This window comes from Phyllostomus hastatus, unplaced genomic scaffold (assembly GCF_019186645.2).
Source record: "Phyllostomus hastatus isolate PE091 unplaced genomic scaffold, TTU_PhHast_1.1 phas_scaffold_78, whole genome shotgun sequence".
Lineage (NCBI taxonomy): Eukaryota > Metazoa > Chordata > Mammalia > Chiroptera > Phyllostomidae > Phyllostomus > Phyllostomus hastatus.
Window position 1 is genome coordinate 114,925,903 of NW_025334041.1, and position 24,700 is coordinate 114,950,602.

Below are 24,700 nucleotides of genomic sequence, written 5' to 3' on the forward strand. Positions count from 1 at the left end.
TTTTTAGATACTTTACCTAATCTTTTGAAAATATATTTTAAATGTGTGTACCTAATCATTGCCCTCTTAAATAATTTGGATGGTATTTTATTCGTGTTTTTAACAGAGAAAGCCTTTTATTTAGGTTTATCTTTATAAATAGGATATTCATCATAAAATAACATTAAATAAAACTTTTTTCCGTGCTTTGTCTTGTCTCTCTTGTTTTTCACTAATGTGATCCTAAATCACTAGGAGTGTTCATTATATTGTTCAGCACTACACTTCTGCATTTGTGTGCATTAATGTATTCTGAGGGTTCAGATCACTAATTGAAGTAGGTATGCATGTTTGAACTCACTCACTCACCACAGTCCTTAAAACAACTTCAAAACAGCCTAAAATATCCAGATCACTCACACATACAAAACTTATGATGGACAATCTGTTTTGTGTCCCTTCGCTGTTTAATTCTAGGGTTTTTTCTTTTAATATGTTTTATTGATTATTCTATTACAGTTGTCCCAATTTTTTTCTCCCTTTTATTCCCCTCTGCCCTGCAACCCCTCCCACCAGCATTCCCCTGCCTTAGTTCATGTCCATGGGTCATACATATAAGCTCTTTGGCTTTACCATTTCCCATACTATTCTTAACCTCCCCCTATCTATTTTGTACCTACCATTTATGCTTCTTATTCCCTGTGCCTTTTCCCTCTCCCCACTGACAACCCTCCATGTGATCTCCATTTCTGTGATTCTGTTCTGTTCTAGTTTGCTTTGTTTTTGTTTTTAAGTTCAGTTGTTGATACTTCTGAGTGTGTGGTCATTTTACTGCTCATATTTTTTCAATCTTTTTCTTAGATAAATCCCTTTAACATTTCATATAATAAGTGAACTCCTTTAACTTGACCTTATCTGGGAAGCACTTTATCTTCCTTTCCATTTTAAAGGATAGCTTTACTGGATAGAGTCATTTTGGATGTAGGTCCTTGGCCTTTCATGAGTTTGAATACTTCTTTCCAGCCTCTTCTTGCCTGCAAAGTTTCTTTTGAGAAATCAGCTGACAACTTTATGGGAACTCCTCTGGAGATAACTGTCTCCTCTTCTCTTGCTGCTTTTAAGATTCTCTCCTGATCTTTAATCTTGGGAAAAGTACTTATGATGTGCCTTGGTGTGTTCCTCCTTGGGTCCAACTTCTTTGGAACCCTATGGGCTTCCTGGGCTTCCTGGAAGTCTGTTTCCTTTGCCAGATTGGGGAAGTTTTCTTTCATTATTTCTTCAAATAAGCTTTTGATTTCTTGGTCTTCCTCTTCTCCTTCTGTCACCCCTATGGTTTAGATGTTGGAATGTTTAAAGTTGTCCCAGAGGTTCCTAAGCCTCATTTTCTTAATTCTTGTTTCTTCATTCTGTTCTGGTTGAATATGTATTTCTTCCTTCTGGTCCAAAGTATTGACTTGAGTCCCGGTCTCCTTCCCTTCACTGTTGGTTCCCTGTATATTTTGCTTTATTTTACTGCATAGCCTTCACTTTCTCTGTTTTGCAACCATATCCAACCATTTCTGTGAGCATCCTGATTACCAGTGTTTTGAACTCTGCATCTAATAGGTTGGCTATCTCTTCATTGCTTAGTTCTGTTTTTGGAGCCTTGACCTGTTCTTCTATTTGGGCCATATTTTGTCTTGGCGTGCCTGTTACATAATAAGGGGTGGGGCCTTAGGTATTTTCCAGGGCGGGGCAGCCCACATTGCTGCTTTCATTGTGGCACAGTCTGGATGAATGTTGTTCTTTAACTCCTTGGTTGTCAGATTTCCATACAGTTCGATTTCCTGGCAGTTCTGGTTATTTTTGTTGTTGTTTTTAAATTTGTTGTCCTTTTGGTTGTGTGAGGAGGCAAAGTCTATCTACCTATGCCTCCATCTTGGCCAGAGGTCTGAATCTAATTCTAGGTTTTTTCAAATAGGAGAATCTTTTATTGTACTTAGTTGGCAAAATTGTGTGGGTGAAAGTTGTGCCCTGTCCAGGTTGCTTAATGGGATCATCATCCCGTACTCAAAAAGGTGGGTTCAGTACCTGGTCAGGGCACATACCTAGGTGGCAGGTCCGATCCCCAGTCAGGGTGTGTGTGTGGGGGGCGGGGGGGTGGTACTGATCAGTGTTTTTTTTTCTGTAAAGTCTATAAAAACATCCCTGGGTGAGGATTTCTTAAAAGATTTCATAAACATAACTATTGGCACAAGAACTTGCACAGTAAATCATCCATTGTCCTCTACATGTAAATGAAGAAGCCATCGGTGGAAGTAGAGAATGTTTCTCTATGTTCCATAGAAATTGGAGGGAAAGTCTTGGAAAAAAAAAAAAAGGATTTCAATGACCAGTGTTTGTTAAGTTACGTTCTACTTTTCTTAAGAAGAAGAAAAAGGCCCTGCAGCTCGGTTCAGCAAACACGAGTGCCTTTGGCATTGTTTTCTCGGGCAGTGGCCAAGTCAGAAACAGGTAATTGTAGTGTAATGAGATTAAGTGAGGAAGAAGAAAGATGCCAGGGTATTAGGATGGCACAGTGTTCAGTATTACTTAAAACAATAAGTACTTATTATTCTCATGGCTTCTGTGGATTAAATAAGTAGACAAATTCATTTCTTGGAGAAACAGTTTGGGTTAAGTTCAGTAACGGTGGTTGGTTGGTTGGGTTTTTCTTTTCTGGTGAGAGGCCTGACATTCGTCTAAGTGTTCGTTTTTTTTTTCTCTCTGATATGCCCTGGGTTTTTGTTTTGTCTTAACTCTAATTTTGAACTTTTATCCAAAATCTGTGGGAAGCTCATTTAGGAAAGGAGCCAGGGTAGTGTCTAAGACAGATGAAATTAATCTTACGCACTAACCTTTACATTTTGGCAGGATTCGCAACTGTAGGGTCCCCCCCGCCCCCCATCAAAAAGACTCTGGCACTCTACTATCCTAGAGACAGATCACTTCTTACAAATGTTCCCTGTCTGTGTGTTCTGACTCTTCTGCTTCTCAGAACCACACCAGGGCCAGGAAGAAAGGGCCACCGCCAGCTGGGATCTTCATTCCTTCTGTTGTAAACAGAGGACTGAAGACAGGCACTTCAGAGTGTGCCCCTTTGCTGTGAGAAGGGTGACTGTGGCCACCGCATGTTTTTTGTCAGTTGTATTGCAGCCAGCGAACCCCTCTCTACTGCAGCAACTTCCCTCCATGTCCGCCTGCCCGCCTCCCTGAGCAGTCTGTGGTGCTCTGGGTCAGTTTCCCTCTGTTCGGCCTGGGGCTTCAGACCCCCCCTAGTTTCTCTGCAGATGGAATTGGTTTTGTTTTTATTCTCATTTTGCTTTTTAAATGATTTCCAATCAGAAAAAAAAGTAATGATTTCTCTTTCCCCAACTTTCCTTTTTAACTACAAACCTTAAGAAGAGTTTTAAAAATACTACAACAAATATCATGTACCCTTTACCTGTATTCAGAACTGTCCATGTTGCCACATATGCTTTATCTCTCTATGCAAAAACTTTCTTTAACAACCATTTGAAAGTACAGATATTGATACTTCATCCGTAACTGCACTAGCAAGCATCTCCTAAAAATACACTCTCCTGAATAACCAATAAATCACTATCAATGGAAGCGAATTAACATTCAATATATCATTTAATACGTAGTCCATATTTAGATTTCCCCCATTCCTCCTCCAAAGTGTCACCTTTGTTTATTTTCCCATCCAAAATCCATTCAAGGCTTACAACATTGCATTTGATGGTTGTGTTTCATTTGGTTAATGTTTTATCAGATCCAAAACCATTCCTCCCCTCCTTTTTCCAGTTTTTATGACATTTTATTTTTGAAGTGCTCAGTCCAGCTGCCTTCGCAAAGCTTTCCTTATGCTATTATATATAAACTGCAAGTCACTAAATGTGAATTCCAGCATGCTGGCCATTAACATTTTAAAAAGAAAATATTTTTGTTTGTGGTCCAAGTACTTGATAGACTTCAGCAAGCTGGTTTGGATGCAGCTGGAGAAAGCTATTTCCTGATGAGCCTAAATTCCAGGGTTTCCTGTCATTACCACCTTGAATGGTTGTAAAACAAATGACATGCTTTTATGTTAAAAGTTAATTTTGTTTTCTTATTGTCTCCCTGTAGTACACTAAGTTTTTTCAAGTGACAGACTCTTAACCAGACTTATATTTTGCCCTATTTTTTTAAAACTGATTTTACTTTTTACCCATTTGGTTTCTTTCTCTTGCTCCGCTATTTTCTAACAGCAAGAATAACTGATGTTAGCAAACGGACCAGAACTAACTCTACACACTGGACTATTTTTCTTTGATACTTCTTTGTTTAAAGAAGCCCTATTGACACAAATTTTATTTAAATGTATTTAAAGCCTCCAAAGTACACAGCCATACAACACACAGAGTCTGAGAGCTTAAAGACAGTTTTGGAGAAGAATCCTGCTTAATTGCAAAATAATATTCACTTAAAAGGTCTTTACAATGTACTTTTACATAATATAGTTTGACTTGACTTGGTCTTTATAACAACTCTATGAAGAAGCTGAGGAAGGTGGTGAGATATTTTTTTTTAAATAATGAAATTGAGGCTCAAATTGGTATACATTGACTTGGCCAGGATCTCATGACTCTAAGAGACAAAAGTGGGATTTAAATCTGGCTGCGGATTGCACGCCAAAGGTATATTGTGATCTCATTTGAAATTTCTCCTCAGTCATTCTAGAGTCTCATATACTTTGGCAAAATCAATGTGTTTACCTTAGGAACACTATACTCCTACCATCAATAACAGCTCCCTTCTGCAGGAGTCCTGTATTACTAATAGCAAACTCCTGTGCCTTTGGAGACTCTTACCACAGAAATCTGGGAACATTATTAATTTGGGAGACAGTCACTCAACTTAAATTGCTCAAATACCAATTAGGGCCACCCTCTGGTTTAGACAGATCTAAAAAAGCAGCAACAACCCAATTTGTACATCTTTCAGTGAAGGCTCAATTGCATCCTCTAACATATCCCCTCCTGGTACCTAATGATAGTCACTGTCAAGAGTTTTGTTTTTGCTTTTCACCTAAAAGGTAACAGTGATCAAAACCACAAAAGGGAGTTCTGGAGGAATGTATCTCTGCTCCATCATGAGTTTGCCTATTTTGTTTATTTTACTGATTATAGGATATCACAGTTAACATTGTCATGAGTAAATGATATAATCAGACATCGGCAAGATGGCAGAGGAGTGAGTGGCAGCCACACTAACCTCCTCCCAGGGCCAATCTGGAATTAAAACTCAATTGTGGAGAAATTACCCAGAACAAACAACTGAACAATAGCAAGAGAGAAGCCTTACAACCTTGGACAGACAGAAGCATCAGCTTCAGTACTAACCGACTGGTAAGGAGTACAGTGGATACTCGAGAGGGCTGGCCGGGCGCCCACAGGTGGCAGCACCAGAGGGATAATTAAGTGGCCCGCTGGATCCCCTTGAGAAGAATCGGGTCTAAACCCTAAGCTGGGATCCCCGGCCTAGAACATCAGAGCCCAAAAAGTACACAGAAAACAAGTGATGGCGAACAGCAGCAGGGTTGCTCCCTGCCAGAGACAGTTGGCTGGAGATGCAGAAAGCCGCTTAATGGATAAATGCACAGATTTTCATGTGCTGCCACTTACCCGGGGTTCCGGCAAAGGCGGGGACGGAGTGGGCTGGAGACGCCTGAAGAGAGACTGGGGATGGAACTTTGGGGAGACAGCTGAGAGAGTAGCTGCTGGGATCCCGGTGCTGAGTCCTCCCCCAAATGGCGGCAGCCATCTTGGTCAGGCTGACCACTCCCCTCCCCAGCGGCAGCCCCGCCCCAGGAGAGACTGCCCTGGCTCTCTGGTGCTTAAGCCTGAATGCTGAGTGCGGAATGACTAGATTAACAACTGAAAGAGACAGCCATCGACAGTATCCCTGGCAAAGGGGGTGCAGAGTGGACCAGAAATGCTTGAGGAGAGACTGGGGACAGAAGCTTTGGGGAGAGAACTGACAGAGGTGGCCACCAGGATCCTGGTGCTGAGCTGACACCCACACAGCAGCAGCCATCCTACTCAGGCAGACCACTCCCCTCTGAGCAGCAGCAGCCTGGGGGGAAGCAACAGCTCCAGCCCCAGGAGGGATTCTGCCCTAACCTATGGGGTTTAAGATTGACTGCGGATTGCAGAGTGACTAGATTAACAACTGAAGGAGACAACTATAGACAGTGGATCCCTGGCAGTCTCAGAGCAGGCTGCCTAGGTTGGTGGGGTCAACATCTGACATCACCAGAGGCAGATCCAGAAAACAAAAATAATGGTAAATACTAGAGGCTACCAAGACGAAATCCACTGTGGTCTTCTCCATGATTGGTGATATCTTCTTCCCTGCATAGCTTTTTAACATTCATTTCTTGTCCAGCAAGTTTGTGCATATTAAGTCACCAGAATTTATATTATAGTTTATTTCTCTCCTTTCTTATAATAGTCTTAATCTCTGTACACCCTTATTAATACTAGTTCATTTGCTGTTGATACTGAGATTGCAGGGGTGGGGGGATATTTTTGCCGCTGTGGGTTTGTTCCCTGGGCTTTGTGGTTTTCTTCTCGCAGCACCTGCACAACAGCAAACAAGATGCGGTGGGTGGAGTGACCTTTGGCCAACCAGCTGGAGGGAAGGACCCACCAAAGACCTACAAAGACCTACCCAACAACAATCAGAACCCAATTACATCCAGAGAGCCAATATAAATGGCATCCCAAGAGCATCAAGTTCAGGAGATGAAGGGGACTGCACCACCTAATATCACAGGTCTCCTACCATAGAAGTTCACACCATTAACCCAGGCAGTCAGAACAGATCAATTGAAGAAGCAGAGGCTAACAAGAAAAGTCTCACAAACAATGGGAAGACAAGAAACCCCAAATGAAAGGAGGAAGCCTCAGAAAGAATGCTAAATGAAATAGAGGCAAGTAAACTATCAAATATTGAGTTTGAAGCAATGGTTATAAGGAAGCTCAATGAGCTCACAGAGAATTACCAAAAACTACAGGGAAACTATGAGGAACTTACTGCAAACTATATCAACATGAAAAAGGAAATAGAAAGTATCAACAAGGGCCAAGAAGAAATGAAGAATATAATTTCTAAACTGAAGAACACAGTAGAAGGAATCAAAAACAGGCTAGATGAAGCAGAGGTTTGAATCAACAAGCTGGAGGACAAAGTAGAAAAAAAGCACCCAGAAAGAGCAAAAAAAGGAAAAGAGACTCAGAAAGAACAAAAAGATGTTAAGGGAACTGCTGGACAACATGAAATGGAATAATATCTGTATAATAGGGATACCAGAAGGAGAAGAAGAGCAAGGGATAGAAAACCTGTTTGAAAAAGTAATGATGGAAAACTTCCCTAATTTGATGAGACAAAAAGTCACACAAATCCAGGAAACACAGGTAGTCCCAATCAAGAGGAACCCAAAGAGGCCCACTTCAAGACACATCATAATTAAAATGGCAAAATTCCATGACAAAGAGAGAATCTTGAAGGAAGCAAGGGAGAAACAGGACGTAACATACAAGGGAGCCCAATAAGGCTAGCAGCTGACTTTTCAATGGAAATGCTCCAAGCCAGAAGGTAATGCAAGAAATATTCCAAGTAATGAAAACCAGAGGCCTGCAACCAAGACTACTTTATTCAGCAAGGCTCTCAATTAAAATGGAAGGCCAAATAGGGAGCTTCCTGGACAAAAGAAGCCTCAAAGAATACACCACCACCAAACCAACTCTGCAAGAGATGCTAAAGGGCCTGCTTTAAGAAAAGAGGAAAAAAAGAGTGAGAGAGAGAAACACAGGTACAGAAAAATGGCAATGAATAAGTACTTATCAATAATAGCCTTAAACTTAAATGGATTAAATGCCCCAATCAAAAGACATAGAGTAGCTGAATGGATAAGAAAACATGACCCACACATATGCTGCCTACAAGAGACCCACCTCAGAACAAAAGACCTACACAGACTGAAAGTGAAGGACTGGAAAAAAATATTCCAAGTAATGGACAGGAAAAAGAAGCTGGGACAGCAATACTCATATCAGACAAAATAGACTTCAAAACAAGGACCATACAAAGAGACCCAGAAGGACACTTCATACTACTCAAGGGAAGAATTCATCAAGAAGACTATACCCTGCCCTGGGACTATACCCTAAGAATCCTGAAACACCAATTCAAAAGAACCTAGGCATCCCAATGTTTGTAGCAGCACAATTTGTAATAGCAAAATGCTGGAAGCAATCTAAGTGCCCATCAGTAAATGAATGGATCTAAAATCTATGGTACATTTACATGATGGAATACTACATAGCAGAAATAAAGAAGGAGCTCCTGCTTTTTGCAACAGCATGGATGGATTGATGGATCTGGAGAGCATTATGCTGAGTGAAATAAGCCAGACAGTGAAAGACAAACACCATATGATCTCACCTATCAGTGGAACCTAATCAACAAAACAAACAGGGAAGCAATATATAACTAGAGACATTGAAATTAAGAACAAACTGACAGTAACCAGAGGGGAAGTGGGAGGGGATAATGGGGGGAAAGAGGGGGAAAGGTTTTCAGGATCAAGTATAAAGGACACACGGACAAAGCCAAAGAGGAGTAGGATCAAGGGTGGGAAGTGGGATGGCTGGGGTGAAGGGGAGTATTGTGGGAAAATGGAGACAACTATACTTGAACAACAATAAAAATATGTCAGGGGAATTTCAGGGGAAAAGGGGAAGGGTTTACAGGAACAAGCATAAAGGACACATGGATAAAAACTAGGGGCGGGTGGAAATGGGAGGAAGGAGGGGAGGGCTGGGTGGGTGGGTTGGGATAGGAGTAAAAGATAGAAAATTGTACTGCAACAACAATTTAAATAAAATTTAAAAAAACAATAAAAATATGTGAAAAAAATTTTTAAATGGTATAATCAAAGTTATAAAGTTATTCATAGACTCAAATTTCCTCAAATAATAGTATTGTAATATACATATTTACATACACATACACAGATGTACTGTATTTTGCCATGTATAATGCACACTTTTTGCCCAAATATTTGAGGAAAAAATAAGAATGTGCATATTATACATGGGTATAATAATGGGCATAATAATCCCATGTATAATGTGCACAAAATGTGGACATTATAATGTTTATCTTCTTTTTTGTTTGTTTTTTTATTCAAGGTAATTTAGTATCTTTGTCACAAGAAGGCTGACAATATAAAATTCTTATATGTGAAAACTCGAAAATAACCCATACTGAGCAGCAAGTGATAATTGCTTTGAAAGGAACAGTCCAACATTTAAGAAGTTTCTTTCTGAATTTTCTTAAATTAAAAACACACACACACACACACACAAGAAAGGTTGTTTGTACTTAAGTTGCCAGTTTCTGTTTTTAATTTTATTAACATGTATGTTCATTGCATTTATGAAGAGGAATAGACAATGTATATGCATAGAACCAGCACTTGGGGGTGGCTGGTTGCCTTCTGACGTGCTTCCACATGGTGAGCGCTCTTAGGACCTGGCTTAATCACAGCTCCCTCCACTAACAGCTTCCTTGAATTTGCAGTCTCTCTGCTAATCGATCTCCGAGTCACACGATGAAGTCAGTCCTAGCAAATGGGAAACTGTATTTTAAGCAGCCATCTTGCTCACACGCCTTCAGGCTCTCACCTTCTGAGGGCAGAGGTCAAGCAAGCACTGCTGGTCCTTGTGCATCCAGCACAGGACCTGCCTGGAGCAGACGCTCAACAAACGTTTGCTGAGCAGAAATGTCCTCAACTGGGTAAAGGAGAAAAGGAGGGCATTTCTTTACTGAGGTGACGGCCCCAAGTAGAAGTGAATTCAGTCTTAGATGGAATATATACACTCAAACTCCCAAATGCACACCAGTGCACCTCCTTGGGTATACTTTCTGACCGGTCACTTAGTAGAAGGTCATTGTCCTCACCCACAGGCACAATCCCATCTCTACTTCTGAATGTCTTGAACCAAGTTCTCTTTCTTCTCATCATGCAACAAACAGGCCCATGTGTAGCTATTTTGGGGTCAGAGGGAGATATTGAAAATATGGATCCTTTAAGTTTTTTAATGAAATATTAATCAAAGGTGGTTTGTGATTATTTGCTTTCTATGACTTCTGAGTTATGGGTGGCAATTTCTTAGGAAGAACACAAGAGTTTTCTTTCACAACCAAAATTTTTCTTTGTTAACCAACAAAATTCTTAAAACTATTTTGAGTTTTTAAAAATTACTGGTTGTTTTTCATTTCACTACGTGGTTTTTCTTTCTTCTAAATTTTATTTCCAACAACTTGAATTGATTTTTTTAATTGTTACTCACATTTCTTAATTGCAGAATTTTTTTTTTTTAATACATTTGTTAAAGCTGGGGACAGGGAAACCATGAAGGGCTTAGGACAGAAGAAGCAACGGGAGAGAGCCCACGCCGGGCTGCTTTGGCACTCTAGGAACGTTACAGGAAAGAACTGAGCCTAGGCAGGGCTGCTTCGGCTCACTGGAGAGTCAGAGGAAACGGGGCTTAGCAGACAGGGTCAAGGGGGTAGCCCTAGACCAGCTGCTGCTGCCCACTGCTCCCTTGGTTGCGAGTCTTGTGGGGGGACCTTAGAGTTTAGGAGTTGCGCGCCTGAGAGGGAAGCAAGGTGTGGGCACGCTCCCAGGAGGAAGAGCGCCAATAGCAGTCTCAATAAAAGTTCTAAGAAAAATGACTAATCCATATCAGGTAGGACAAGGATAGTTAATTTTCAAATTATAATATTTATAATTTATGGCCATTATAAATATTAGGAGAGTTTTCATGGCTGTGTCAGAGCTTCTTAGTGATGTGAAATTGGTAAGACTAATGTGATATATAAATGAGTGGCTTATTACACATCCTAATAGCAACCATGTTACAAAAACAATGTAAACAGCTTCTTCTTGCAACAGATCCTCATTACAAGAATCACTGCATTCCAGGATCTGAAGAGCGTCCTTGTCCCTCAAGAAAATGTTAAGTCCTGGTCCCATCCAAAAACCCCACAAATAAATCCTCAAAATCAACTCCTCATTAAACACTTCCCCAAAAAAAAAACAGTATATAAAAATACTGAAATAATATTTTCACAAAAAAAGCAAAGCCTGAGTTTAGAGAATAAGTGTCAAGTACATGCACAAAAGCTTTCATTTCACCCGTATATGAATGGCTCCAGAAAGAGATACATGAGAAACCCACCTACTACATAACACAGTTCACGGCACCTGACCAGGGGCAGAGGACAAGGAAATAAATAGTTCATAGGGTAGAGCTTCTGTCCCACAGTCCAATCAGGGAGATCCCACGGTGTCATAAGGCAGTAAATGTCCAGATATCTTTTCAGGTAACTTCCTGAGAGTTGGACTGTTTTGAGTTTTCATCTTGCTGCTCCAAACGCCTTTGGTGTCCTCCGCTGAAGTCAGCCATCCTGCAATATGAATCAGAACCTGTTGTACAGTTGCATCTCATTTAACAATGGCAAAAAAGGAATGTTTCTAGCATGTGGTTTATTTGAGGGAACATCTCAAATGATTAGTACCTGTACTCTCAAGATTTAGAAGGTGTGCCCTGGCTGGTGTGGCTCAGTGGACTGAGTGCCAGCCTGCAAACTAAGAGGTTGCTGTTTCAATTCCCAGTCAGGGCATATACCTGGGTTGCAGGCCAGGTCCCCAGTTGGGGGCATGTGAGAGGCAACGGATGGATGTTTCTCTCACATATCAATGTTTCTCTCCCTCTCTTTCTCCCTCCCTTCCCTTCTCTCTAAAAATAAATAAAATGTTTAAAGAAAAGATTTAGAGGCCATTAAAACATCATATGCACCTGATACATGAAATCTTAAAGACTCCCATATAAAGTCCAATGAGGATGCTTACTGTATTTCTCCTTAGAGGGTGTTCCACAAAGCATTGGTTCTTCCAATACCCATTGTTGAGGTTCCCCTCTTAGAAATTCATAATATAAATTAGTATAAGGACACTGAGAAAATTTATAGGGGAAAGAGATATATATCTATACTAGTATATATAGGTATATATAAGGGCTGTCTGGAAAAAGTCCAGCCATTGTTAATATAACGAGAAGGGTTTGCATGACAAATGTAAACCGGCAGCCAGGGGGCGTGGACTGGAATGTGCATGCATGAACAATGACGACTTCACTGTACTAGTCAGTTGGGGCAGTAGACACCATTGAGTGAGCATGTGTACTGTGGCCATCACATTCAAAATGACTGAGCAAGTAGAGCAACAAATCTGCATCAAATTTTATGTTAAGTTCGAACATTCCTCCGTGGCAACTATTTGGATGATGCAGAAGGCCAAAGCTATGGGCAACTGGTGATTGGCTGCTTTATCGCAACAATGTGCTCACTCATGCATCACATCTCATGCAGAGAATTTTGGCAAAACATCAGTTTACTCAGGTGACAGAGCCTCCTACAGCCCAGATTTGGTGCCCTGTGACTTCTTACTTTTCCCAAAACTGAAGTCACCTTTGAAAGGGAAAAGATTTTAGACTGTCGATGAAATTCAGGAAAACACAATGGAGCAGCTGATGGCAATTGGAAGAACTGTGTGAGATCCCAAGGTGCCTACTTTGAAGGAGACTGACTGAGGCATCATTGTCCTATGTACAATGTTTCTTGTATCTTGCATCTTCTTCAATAAATGCCTCTATTTTTCATATGATGTGGCTGGATACCTTCTAGACAGACCTTGTATAGATAAACCTATTTAACTCTGTTTAGTCCAGCACTTCCTAGCCCTTCTAAATTTGTTATTATTTTAAGTTAGCAGAAGATAATAAAAGCAGAGAAGCATTGTAAAAAAAATATACACATTCTTACTGCCAAGAGAATGATCTTGACCTGTTCTTGCCATCCATGGGCTCAGTGATCACTGGCGAAAGGATATCCACCATCACAGAAAATGTTTCTGCCCTTATATTTTAAAAATGAATATTTCCCTGACTGGTGTGCCTCAGTGGATCGAGGACTGGCCTACAAACCAAGAGGTCACTGGTTCGATTCCCAGTCAGGGTACATGCCTGGGTTGCAGGCCAGGTCCCCAGTAAGGGGTGTGCGAGAGGCAACCACACATTGATGCTTCTCTCCCTCTCTTTCTCCTTCCCTTCTCCTCTATCGAAAAATAAAAATAAATAAAATCTTAAAAAAAATAAAATGAATGTAAATGCTGGAACTCCACTGAAGGAAATATACAAACCCAACTGCCTTCTTTGTTTATCTTTATGTATAGGACTCATAAACATGATCTGAACCTAAATAGTAAATGTGTAGATCATTTCTCCTAAAGCCATTCACTGATCTTGCCTGGCAGAAAAACTCTTAAATTTGAAAAGTCCTTTGTCTACATTTTTAACTCTTGTTGTAATTTTGTCACATTTTTTCCTGCTTGCCTTTTCTCTAAACAAGGGTGTCTCCTCATTTGCTGATTTGGATGAGGGTAAGATTATATGTCATATGCATTTTACGTAAGAACATACTGTCTTCTTTAATTACCGCAAATGAAATTAAGTACCAGTGGTCAGAAAACCATCTCTTTGACTTATGAGATCAGAAGATTGAAAGGGTAAGGGAACACCTGAGTATAAAGTTCCAATTTTTAGAGAATTAAATAAAATGTTAAACAGGTCTTTGTTTTTATTTCTTTATAGGGATTAAAGATCAGGAAATCTTACCCATGGCAGCAGCCTCCCCACACCGATAGCCTGTGAATTTCTCCTAAGCCAGGGCAAGGTTTAAGTAACTTCAACATTGCTAGTCAACAGAAGTGGGCTCATGGCTAGTTCCACTGTTTGTTCAACAAACACAGGTACTTGTCTGAATTCAAAGATGGTCCATGAGGTGGGCACCATCAGAGCTCTGGCTGGGCATCCTGTTACTCTACCCATAGAAGCTCTTTTTCCGAGATTTCAATGACAGCCACGTTGCTCACAGAAATGGCCTCTGTAGGCTGAGGTGGCACTTGGGGTGACTAGCACAATTTCAGGCATCAGATGAAAAATGTAACACAGTGATTCCTTGATCTTTTTGGTGTGCAGAACCCCTTAAGACACTCTCCCTCCAGATGAGCAGACGTCCATATATAATTTCACACAAAAGATAATGGGCTGTCATGAGCTCCCTGAAGCTCTTTTTAGACCGTACAATAAGATCCATTGCCCTAGGATGTCTTCTTCTGTCATCAAATCCTAAAGCTTTCTTATTCATCTTTATATTCCCGGCTTGAACTATGTTAGACAATTAAAAGAAGCAGTGGGTAGCACTGAAATGCTTGCCTGGATGGTTGGCAGGAAGAACGTTAAATATAAAGTTGGTATTGCAAATCTATAGGTACAAGAAGTAGATGAGTTGGTTGCCTAGAGCTAGGGCAGGTGGGGGAGATGAAAAGTGAGTGCCGGTGGGCACAGGGGGATTCTTTAGAATGACAGAATGTTCTAAACTTCAGTCACAGTGATGGTTGTGCAACATTGTAAATATATTAGAAACCACGGAACTATAGACTTTAAATGGGTACACTTGACAGTATGTAAATTATATCTTGATAAAGTTGTTTTTAAAAGTTGGTCTTGTAAGAAAGGGAAAAAGATGGCTCAGCAGGAACTTGCAATAAACCTCATCTGACCAAAGATGATGTGCGTCCTCCTTATTAATTGTTTTCAATGACGAAGGAAGGAGAGGAATTTTGGTTAAAGATCATTAGTTTTTCTCATCATGGGAAACTGTGGAGACCGAGTGTTTAGGTCTCCTGAAGCATGTGGAATGTGCAGGACCACCCGTAAGAATAAAAAGCACTGGCTGGATCCAGGAGGATCTCTGCCTAACCCAATATTGGGTTTATGAGACTGATTCAGTAGGGAGACAATGGCTGCCCTCCATGACATTGCTTTGAAGGTTAGGAATATGACACCAATTTCCCTGAATCTTTTTTCTTCATACACTATGAACTGTTGACTAATAAATGCATCTACGTCCATCTTGAATCAATTTATATTTTCAGCTTGTTCTAACAAATTCCATATGCTTCCCAATTTGCTTTGGATGATAGAGTGGAATTTTTGCGTGGAGGCAGAGTCTGGCTTATAGAACCTCGAGGTCCCCGTGTCTCTGATTCTCGCCACTCCCTTCTCCACAAGGCTGTCAGAGCCTCTTTTTGAATAGGGGTAAGAGTTTCCAACTTTCCTTTTCCTACCAGTCCTGTGAGTCCACTGCCTCCTGATTCTAACTTGGAGAACTAAGCAGATCAGTACAGTACACTGGTGTAATGAATGCACACAACAGGCAATGGGTCCTCGACACATCATTTCAGCACCCTGACAAGGCCACTTTCACTAGATTTTAGAACTTATCCAGTTTAATTTTATGATGGATGAAACTGAGCTGCAAAGAGAAGAAATGGTTTTGCCCAGGGTCACATAACTAGCCAGTGGCAAAACTAAAAAAGTGGTATGTCTTGATTCCCAACCATTCTACTTTCAAAGCTACCAGGCTGGCTCCAGGACTCGCTGTAACACTCATCTGAGCCCCTGTCAGCTTCTGTCCTGATTTCATTTGTGGCCGGACCCAGCACTGACCTCACCATCCTGTCGGGTCTCACCCATGTCTGCTTCATCCTGGTCAGATTCAAACTCGGTGCCCCGGTCAACAACATCCACGCCAGCTTGTACCCTGGGCTTTTCATTTTCCCACTTGGCGAAGCCTTTGTCCTTTGCTGCTTTGTCATGGAACTTGGATCTCATTTTGGGGAAGGTGTGGGACCCTGAGTCCCCCCAGCCAGCCTCTGACCATACAGGCTCGGTCTGGGTGGCCTGGCTGGTGGTGGCCCGCTGCAGCCTCACGGAGATCTTGCGAGAAGAGCCCGTAACCAGTGTGATGGCTCTGCTGTCCAGGTCTTGGTGTCCAGCAGTGACACCAGGGAACTCGAACACCTCATCCTGCACTGGAGAGGGAAAGATTATTGAGATTATTCGGCATCTGACTGCTTTATAGCACACCATCAACCCTGACCAGTGTGGCACAATCGATAGGGCTTCATCCCACAAAGTGAAAGGTTGCCAATTTGATTCCCAGTCAGGGCACGTGCCTGGGTTGCAGGTTTGGTCCCCAGTTGGGGCACCTGCAAGAGACAACCAATCGATGTTTCTCTCTCACATCAATGTTCTCTCCCTCTCTTTCGCCCTCCTCCTCTTTCTAAAAATAAAGAAATAAAATCTTAAAAAATACATCAAAAGTTGGTGCAAACAACAGGAGTCCCACAGGTAAGGTCCCAGAGCAACAGACCAGAGACAGAATGAAACTGGCGGCAGGTGAGTTGCATGCTGGTGCAACCTGAAAGCAGAGAGGAGTGAAGGCAACTCGAGGGAAAAGCCCTGCCGTCTACCCTGAGGAATGCCTTGGTGTTCATGATGACTCTGACAAGGATGAGATCCAGAACCCAGACGAAATCATGGTCAGGAAGAAAGTAGAGGACATTACCTGGGGGCAATGAGGGACTTCCGGGCAGCGACCCATTGCCACTGCCCACGGAGGGAGCCCGGGCAAATCTCCTGCAGGCCAGAACCAGGAGGTCTTTACACTGCTTGTGACAATTGGCTCCACAGTCTGAAAAGTCCCAGAGTATCACAAATGATTAGTGTGAACCAAGAGCCTTTGGTGCTGACCAGATTTCCAGAGTGGCCCTTGAGCGGTTTGCCCACCCCTCCCCTTCCCCCTCCCCTCCCCCATCCTAAATTCTGTATTGAGTCTCAGAGGCTGGCCCAGGCCCACAGGGTGTGTCTAGGGGCTGGAAAAGGGCCAGTGGGACTCTCTTGTGTTCCTGGAGTTCCTAAAGTTCTCTTACATTTCTTCGGCTTCTTCCTCTACACAATTCGTTGACGTGCTGGGGAGCCAACAAGCATGGGCTCAGCTGAGTGGAGAGCTGTCCTTGCCCCAAACTAAATGCAAGTCACGTGGGTCCCGGGTTCTCTCCCAGGCCCAGATGGATTCCCCACAAACAGGCTCCCTGGGCCAGAAGGAGGATGAGAAGCCTCAGCTTCTGGTTTCCCCCAGGACCAACTGCTGAGGCTGATCATTTACAGCGAGGTGTCCCTCCATTCAGTCTTGGTCTGCATTCTCCATTTCACAACACCTTTTCCAGGGCATGTGATTATATCTTCTGCCCCCTTGCTTTGCATAGAAACAGAAAGTAAGGTGGGCATATGCTCAATAGATATGTTCCAGATTTCACTGTGGCTTTGAAATGGCACACAGCGATTCTATGAAGTTTCCCACTAGGATGTTTTACTTTAAAGAGTAGAATGTTAATTGCTACTGGGCGTAGAAAATTCTGGCCACTTTGGAAGATAGCCACATAATTGTTTTGTCTGATGAGAGTCCCACATTTCCCTTAGATTCCTTGAGCAGATATGATCATTTTAAAGAGTATATTTCTCTCTTATCATCAGAGGATCTAATGGTTTCCAACACCTATTTTCTCCCAGATGGTGTTGTTTCAAATGGTCTTGTAATGACATCATAGGAAGATCAAGTTGTAATATATTAGTTCAAGTCTATTTTAGGTTTTTTACTCTCTTCACCTTGAAGAGAAAATACCGTATGTACAAAGATGATCCAAGAGTTTAATTGTTATACATCTTCATAACTTGTGTGTGTATGTGTGTGTGTCTTTTAAGGTACAAGGGAAAGAAACCAAGATAAAATTAATGGGCAATAAGATATTATAGTGTCTGTTGCTTGAAAGTAAAAATCCGAGTTAGACTAAGATACTGATACAAAGAACTAATGGGAAGGATTTAGTTTTGGGCACTAAAAGGTAGCTCTCATTGAGATTCAGGAAAGTGTTCTATTCCTGCAAAATGAGGGCCGAATACTGAAAGGCGGCTGGGGAACAAAGGGCATCACAAGGGACCAATGTTAATCTGAAGGCATTTTCTGTAGTTTTATCATATTTTTCACGAGCATTATCAGATCTTAAAAGCACCAGTAGAAAGAGTCTGTATATTCAGCAATTTCTTAGATCAACTATCAACAATGTGTAATAATCTCATATGTACAAATAGCAACACAGATCTAAATGCCTAGTAATTAGCATGTGTATTGCATTCATCACATATGTATTTATTTAGTTGTTTATACATTTTAATTAAATGGGGAACCTAGATAAATGAATTCATTGAAAGGGACAAAAGTACTCTGGCTGGCGTAGCTCGGTGGATTGAGCGCGGGCTGCGAACCAAAATGTCACAGGTTCGATTCCCAGTCAGGGTACATGTCTGGGTTGCAGGCCATGACCCCCAGCAACTGCATATTGATGTTTCTCTCTCTCTCTCTATCTCCCTCCCTTCCCTCTCTAGAAATAAATGAATAAAATCTTTTTTAAAAAAAGGACAAAAGTGTTGTAAGTTTCCTCCTCTTTTCTCATCATCATCTGTGACTTGGTAGAGAAAGGAATAGCCATGTGAGAGCGACAGCAATGCATACGTATTACAGAAGGAAGTGTGTGTGTGTGTCCCCGAAGGATAAAGTTCTCGTAATACAGCATTTGAGTTTGGCCTGTCCCACTTCAGAATTCCCACCTCATCTGGGTGTTGATGATTCTTAGCACAACATCTTAGAGAGGGGAGCTAGACGTATGCAGGCTGATAGAGGTGGTTTGCTTCCTTGTCTAACAAGCTGTGAAAATCCAGTCCGGGCTCTCAAAACCTCAGGGAGTCCTTTCCTGAACATACTAACTCTTCAGTTGCCAGTGGCCCAAAAGACCCAGCTTCTTCATGATACCAAGAGTTTTGCAGTTTCGTCAAATTTCATTTTTGTCCCCAACGTCGTGTTTAAAAATGTTAACACAGTAACATTCACTTACCTTTGCATTTGTATCCTTGCTTGATTATTCCCCAGAGCTGTAACAAAAGACAAAGGGATGTCAGGGAATCTGAAGAAAACTCTGGAAAGAAAACAAGGCCATGGAAGAAGGAAGCCCTGGGAAGCTGATGACTCAGGGAGCACAAACAGGATGTAGCTGCTCCTGACACCCTTCCTGTCAGATAGAAGAGCCCTCCCCAGCCCATTCCAGCTGGGGTGATAACAGGAATTTTGCTTCCCTTTTCCATCTGGGAGCCAAATGGGAGCTGGGATGGGAAGCTGACGTGGGTGCATTTATTGTAGTTTAGCATCATGCCCTCTCAGCAAAATTTATGGGGGAGAGTGTCTCTTTGGTTTTATTTTTAATCACACACTGCTCTTGGTGCCCACTACAGGAAATTAAGCAACCTAAGCAGTGTACTTCCCACTAAAGCATTTATATTTTTCTGGGTTATTTTTTGAGTAGCACTAGTCCTTGGAAAGAATATGGAAGAGGAAAGGATCTAGCCTTCATTTGTGTATTCACTGTCCACCTTTGCTCAGTGTTGTGGCCTGTGCCAGGGCTTGCAGGGGATGCAGAAAAGGCTGAGACCCCAGCAACCAAGGAGGAAGTAGGATGTAGGAAGTGACAAATGTCTCTGGAGAGATGTGAGGGCATTTGCCCAGGCAGTTCAGGCACATCGTCCTGGTGGTGGTGTCTTTGCCCTCGTGACACAATGGAAACTTGGTGAAGAAGGGGCCTTCCCACATCCTTTCTCATGCCTTTCACAGCGCTTACATGTGGGTACCCGGGGCACCTAAACACAGAGTATGGGTGAATCAAATGGACTTAGCTCAAGCTGGAGAAGCTCCACTCCTACCCTTTTAATGCTTAGGTTAGGTGGCTGGTGTCTACCTAATAAAATAATTTTGACAGACACAGGTCTAGTGGCCTACTGGGGCTGATGGAGGTGTCATTCACAATGCCCTGTAGGGGAGCACACCCTGAGTGTGGGCATTATGGCCGGAGGAAAAGAATAAGTAGCTGCCAACATAAAGCGACTCAGGGGCATTGTAAAGGCTGCTCCTTGTCCTCCTTCTTATAAAACTCCCCCAGAGAAGAGAGATTCCTTCGAGACTTCAAAGTTATTTGGTTCTTCAAAATATAGTAATAGGATGCAAATGCCTCCTGAGACAGGGCAATACATTACCTTGGGGACAAGAAAGATTATTAAGACAATTGCCTGGAAGCAAGGCCTCAAGTGCCTAGGATGAGAGGATGAGGGCGGGAGGGGACGATGCAGCCAAGGGAAGTGGGTGGTCAGGGCGGTGACATCATGTCAGAGCCACAAGGACCTTCAAGATCATCTTGTTTGCTTCTTCTTCTTCTTTTTTTAATAATAAGTAAGTGTGATGATCCAGGAAATTAAATGATTTGGAAGGTCCCATGTCTGGGAACCTTTGTAGTGATAAATTGTTTCTTCGTTGAGTGCTTGGTAATAGTACTAAGAATAATAACACTGATAGCTAAGGTTTATTCAACTTTTGCTATGGGAGAAGCACAGTTTTAAGCTCTCGGTGTGTATTAACTCACTTAATCCTCACAATATCCTCATGGGATAGGAAATAGCAATTTCATCGCTTTTTCAGGTGGGGAGACTGAGGTACAGAGCAGTGGAGTCACTTGGCAAAGTCTCAAAGCTAGTAACTAGGGCAAGAAGAAGGTGTCACTTGAGATAAAGACAGGAAGTCATACTCCCAAGTGCTGTGAGTGTGAGCAAAAGCCACTGATCTAGGACAAGCAAAGGTAAGGTTTAGGAAGCATCCTAATACCCAGATATGGCACATTATTAGCATAGTGGCAGGAACTGCTGAAAAAGATATGGTCGAACATGAGTCTTCTCAGGAGGGGAAGCCAGGGCATTGCTTGCAAAGGCTTACTTAATAACTAGGAGACAACGCTGGGCAGGAAGAGGCTGCTAGCCAAGGTCAGGAGAGGGTGGCCTCGTGTAAACATGTGTGCAGGAGTACTTCCTACAGTCCTTTGATGGGACGCCCCGGGCAGCTGTAACATTTGGAGAGATAGATTGTGGTATAAGGAGCACTGGGCTGGGGAGTCAGGAGACCTGGATATGAGTCACAGACCTGCTGCTAAAGATCCATGTGACCTTAGGGAAGTCACTGAACTTCTCCAGACCTTCAAATAAGGGAATTAGCAAAACTCTTTCAGCTCTGAAATTCTAATTTTAAAATAAATGTATTTCAAGTAGTGTCTGTCTTCCTTATCTTTAAAATGGAATTTATTTCAAAAGTAGGTAGTCCAGGAACTGAAAAATGGTTCCTTGCATTCCCCTACAATGCCTTTCAGTGACATATCTAAAGAGTTATATTTATAAATGCCTTTGAAACCAATGGACTTTTTAAAATGTTTGTGAGTAAAGATCAAATCAGAGTATATCAATGATTAAATACATACATATTTTTTTAAAAGGCCATTAAAACTTTGAGTTAATTTCCATTAAACTCCAAAAGTATCAAGGAACACTAAAAAAACAGAAATATTCACACTGAGCTATGTGACATGCAATATGTCTTATATCATTTAATCATCATAACAACATGACAAGTAAGTGTTAACCCCCTTTATTGATAGAAATATAGAGAGATGGTGGATAACTTGATCAAGGACAAAGAGTTAATATATGGGGCAGCACTGAGATTCAAAGCCAGGGTTCCAGACTCCAAGCCCAGCGTTTTCTACCTTGTCAGAGCTGCATTAAGAACCTAGTGCCAGCAAATCTGCTCTGATGAGCTGGGCAGAAGAGCATGGAGGCTCCCCACAAACACAACCTTGTGCTTCTGTAGAGCAGGCACCTCCGTGAAAGGGAGAGACCTGTGGAAGGCCCTGAGAGCAGAGATGAGCTCCTGAGACTTGCTAACGGCCTTCCAGGCTCACAGCACACTGAAAGACAGGTATCTCGGCCTGACTTCCGGCTGGCTGTACCACAGCCTAACAGGTTCACTGGCCCCACTCTGCAGTAGAGGGCTACACGCGGCCTCATCCTACTTCAGCATTTTCAGGTCTAGATACATGCAGAAATTCCCTTCAGAAGACAGAACCATGGAAAAGGAGAGATTTGCTTTCTGACAAAGGGGTCATGTAATGCAGCCCCAGAGGTGAAGCTGATAGAAGCAGCTCCCCTCCCCTGGGGTGGGTGAAGAGAGCTGGCGAGGCCTGCCTTGCCCCTTGCCCACATCTGCTGCTGGGACCCCTTGGGGGTAACCACTGGCTCTCATTTAACCACTGCCAGAGGGGTGTGCTTAAAAACAAACTCCTGCCTTTGGGGCCCCCTTCAAGAATGGGATGGGGAACAGTGACTTACTAGTAGCATATACTATCAGCAGTGAATGCAATAGGATTCAACGGTGGGACATGACCACTGCATGAAGCTCACACAACTGAGCTCTGGCATCTTGCAGAGGAGTAGTTAGTTATATTCACTCGGCTTCCGGGCCACCCTCACCTAGAGTACCACGCTCTTCACCTTATTGTAACTTGGGTGTCAACTAGAAGATGTCCAGGGCCCAATAGTCTTTGTTTAATACCAGGACCGAAGCTGACCTTAGTTTCCAAAGAATGATCAAATGTGGGGAAATAAAGTGTGCAATCGTTGTTTGTTGCAGTGGTGTGGGTAGAGCAGAGGATTCAGAGTCAGGACACCTGCCTTTGAGTCCTTGCTCCGGTCACTATTGGCTGCACAATCCTGGGAAACTTGGGTTATCCTCTCTGGACCTCTGGACCTTCCCAGGCAAATGAGAAGAGTAAAATGCCCATGACACTTCCATAGACATTAGTGTAATTAATCCCGATTAACAGCCTGTGGTGTGTCAAATAAATGTTATTTATTATTATATCCATCTTCTCTCCAAAAAGATTTGTTTCCTTTTTGACTTATGAATTACTGAGCCATGCCATGATGGATTTCTAGTGATGGGTATCATATGAAATAAGAATTGGGAGGAACTGTCTAGGATGAGTACTCTCCTTAATTGTACCGCTTCTGAGTATACGTGAGGAATACCACGGCTCATTGGGTGAAACGTTTCCTTGAGAAATTGCTCACTCGAGTTAACAGGCTCACCCACCTTGCCTGTCTGCACTAGCCCTGCATTCCTAGAAAGAACATAATGCAACCTGCAGATCTTGCTTTTGTTTGTAATTTAATTGTTATTTTCAGGGAGCCATCCTGTGTGAGTTCTGATCTAAGGCAGTCAATGCATTCTGCTCAGTGCTTCGTTTCCCTGCCTTCTCAGAATGCTGCAGGAATGACTGCCGACAGGAGAGAACGACAGAAGACAGACTTACGAATCCTGCACAGTGTTCGCAGAAGGTTGGCTTGAGATAGGTCATCTCCTGAAAATTATGGACAAATCCTGGTCCCATCTTACAATGTAGCTGGGACTTGGCTCTCAGGAAGTAAGCCATCATTTCGTCTTTGCTAATTAGGCCATCCCTGTGGAGAGAATCAAAGAAGGGAAGGATCGTTGAATACCATATTGCAAAGCGGTTGCCACTCTTGAATCATTTACCTCCCAAACACCTGCGGCCAAAAGCAGGTGCGGAAGGTCCACTTGTGTTACATCCTAAAGGAGGACCTTTCATGGGCTTGGAGTGCAAAGGCTTTCTTAGTAGGCAGGTGTGTGTGTGTGTGTGTGTGTCCAGTGCACAGTAAGTCTCCTTTATTACCAGACAGGAGCTTCTAGAAGGACATCTATCTTCTTCCTAGCTCTTGCCTTGCAATAGAGTTTGCAAGTATCAGATGGCTAGAGGAACGCAGAAAACTGATCACTGGACCCACCATCCTCAGATTTATGCAGTATGATGTCATCCAGGCCGCTGCCACCGGTAATCCTCTCTTGGAGTCACCCTGTGTCAGAGGAGGTCATGCTCCCATCCCCCAAGCTCCAGCCTCCCAGGTTGTGCTCCCTCTCTTCACCCACTCTTCCTCTACAAAAACACTCAGGACCTCCCTCCTAAAAATATCTTCCTCGGTCCTGCTGCCATTGCCAACACTCGTCTTTTCCCTCTTTCTTCTCCTACACCAAAAGTTCTCAAAAAGAACATTCATCAGACATTGTTTCCATTCCTTCCGTTACTCTTTACTCCATACAGTCAGGTCCCTAACCCCACCGTTCTGTTGAGGATGTCCCAAAGACATCCTCAGGAGCCTTTTCTCATTCATTCCTTGAGCCTGTCGACTGGCCCGCTGCATGTGACACAAGGGCCGGCTGCCTCCTCTGCGGCACTGTCTCCTCCTCGGGCCCCTGTGCTTCCCTGGTCTTCCTCTTCTCTCGGGATCCTCTCCTCTGGCTCTCCTGCAGGATCCACTTCTCCCTTTTAGCTTCTCCATGTCAGGGAGAGGAGCCCCCAGAGTTGCATTCCTCAGGCCCCACGTTGGCTAACATGTCTGGGACTCCAGCTTACGCCCCTGGACTGAGGACTTCCCGCTCCGCATCTCTAGCCGTGACTGTTCTTCTGAATCTTGGTGCCGCACCTTCAGAGACTTTCTAGAATCTCTTCCTGGATGGTCCACTCTCCTCTCAAAACCACCACATCTGACTATCCGACCAAAGAAATCATGTAAGCTATGGATACTTCAAACCTTCATTGTTAAAAAATATATGTATATTTTATATATATATATATATATATATATATATATATATATATATATATATCTGCTGGGCAACC

General features: G+C 42.6%; 1 protein-coding gene across 12 annotated transcripts in view; it reads right to left on the bottom strand.

The window, feature by feature from the left end:
* Positions 1-9,335: 9,335 nt before the first annotated feature.
* RASGRP3 (RAS guanyl releasing protein 3) overlaps positions 9,336-24,700 on the bottom strand; it is a 102,749-nt gene continuing 87,384 nt past the window's right edge. For 10 of the 12 annotated variants that reach the window (XM_045827832.1, XM_045827828.1, XM_045827831.1 and 7 more), the window contains 5 exons: positions 23,315-23,462; positions 18,971-19,007; positions 16,588-16,713; positions 15,710-16,051; positions 9,336-11,523 (listed from right to left, as the gene is read on the bottom strand). In XM_045827832.1, the coding sequence (XP_045683788.1) occupies positions 11,387-11,523; positions 15,710-16,051; positions 16,588-16,713; positions 18,971-19,007; positions 23,315-23,462 (790 nt within the window). In that variant the 3' untranslated portion in view covers positions 9,336-11,386. Of the gene's footprint in view, positions 11,524-15,686; positions 16,052-16,587; positions 16,714-18,970; positions 19,008-23,314; positions 23,463-24,700 lie in introns of all 12 variants that reach the window. The other 2 variants (XM_045827837.1, XM_045827836.1) reach the window with 1 other exon arrangement.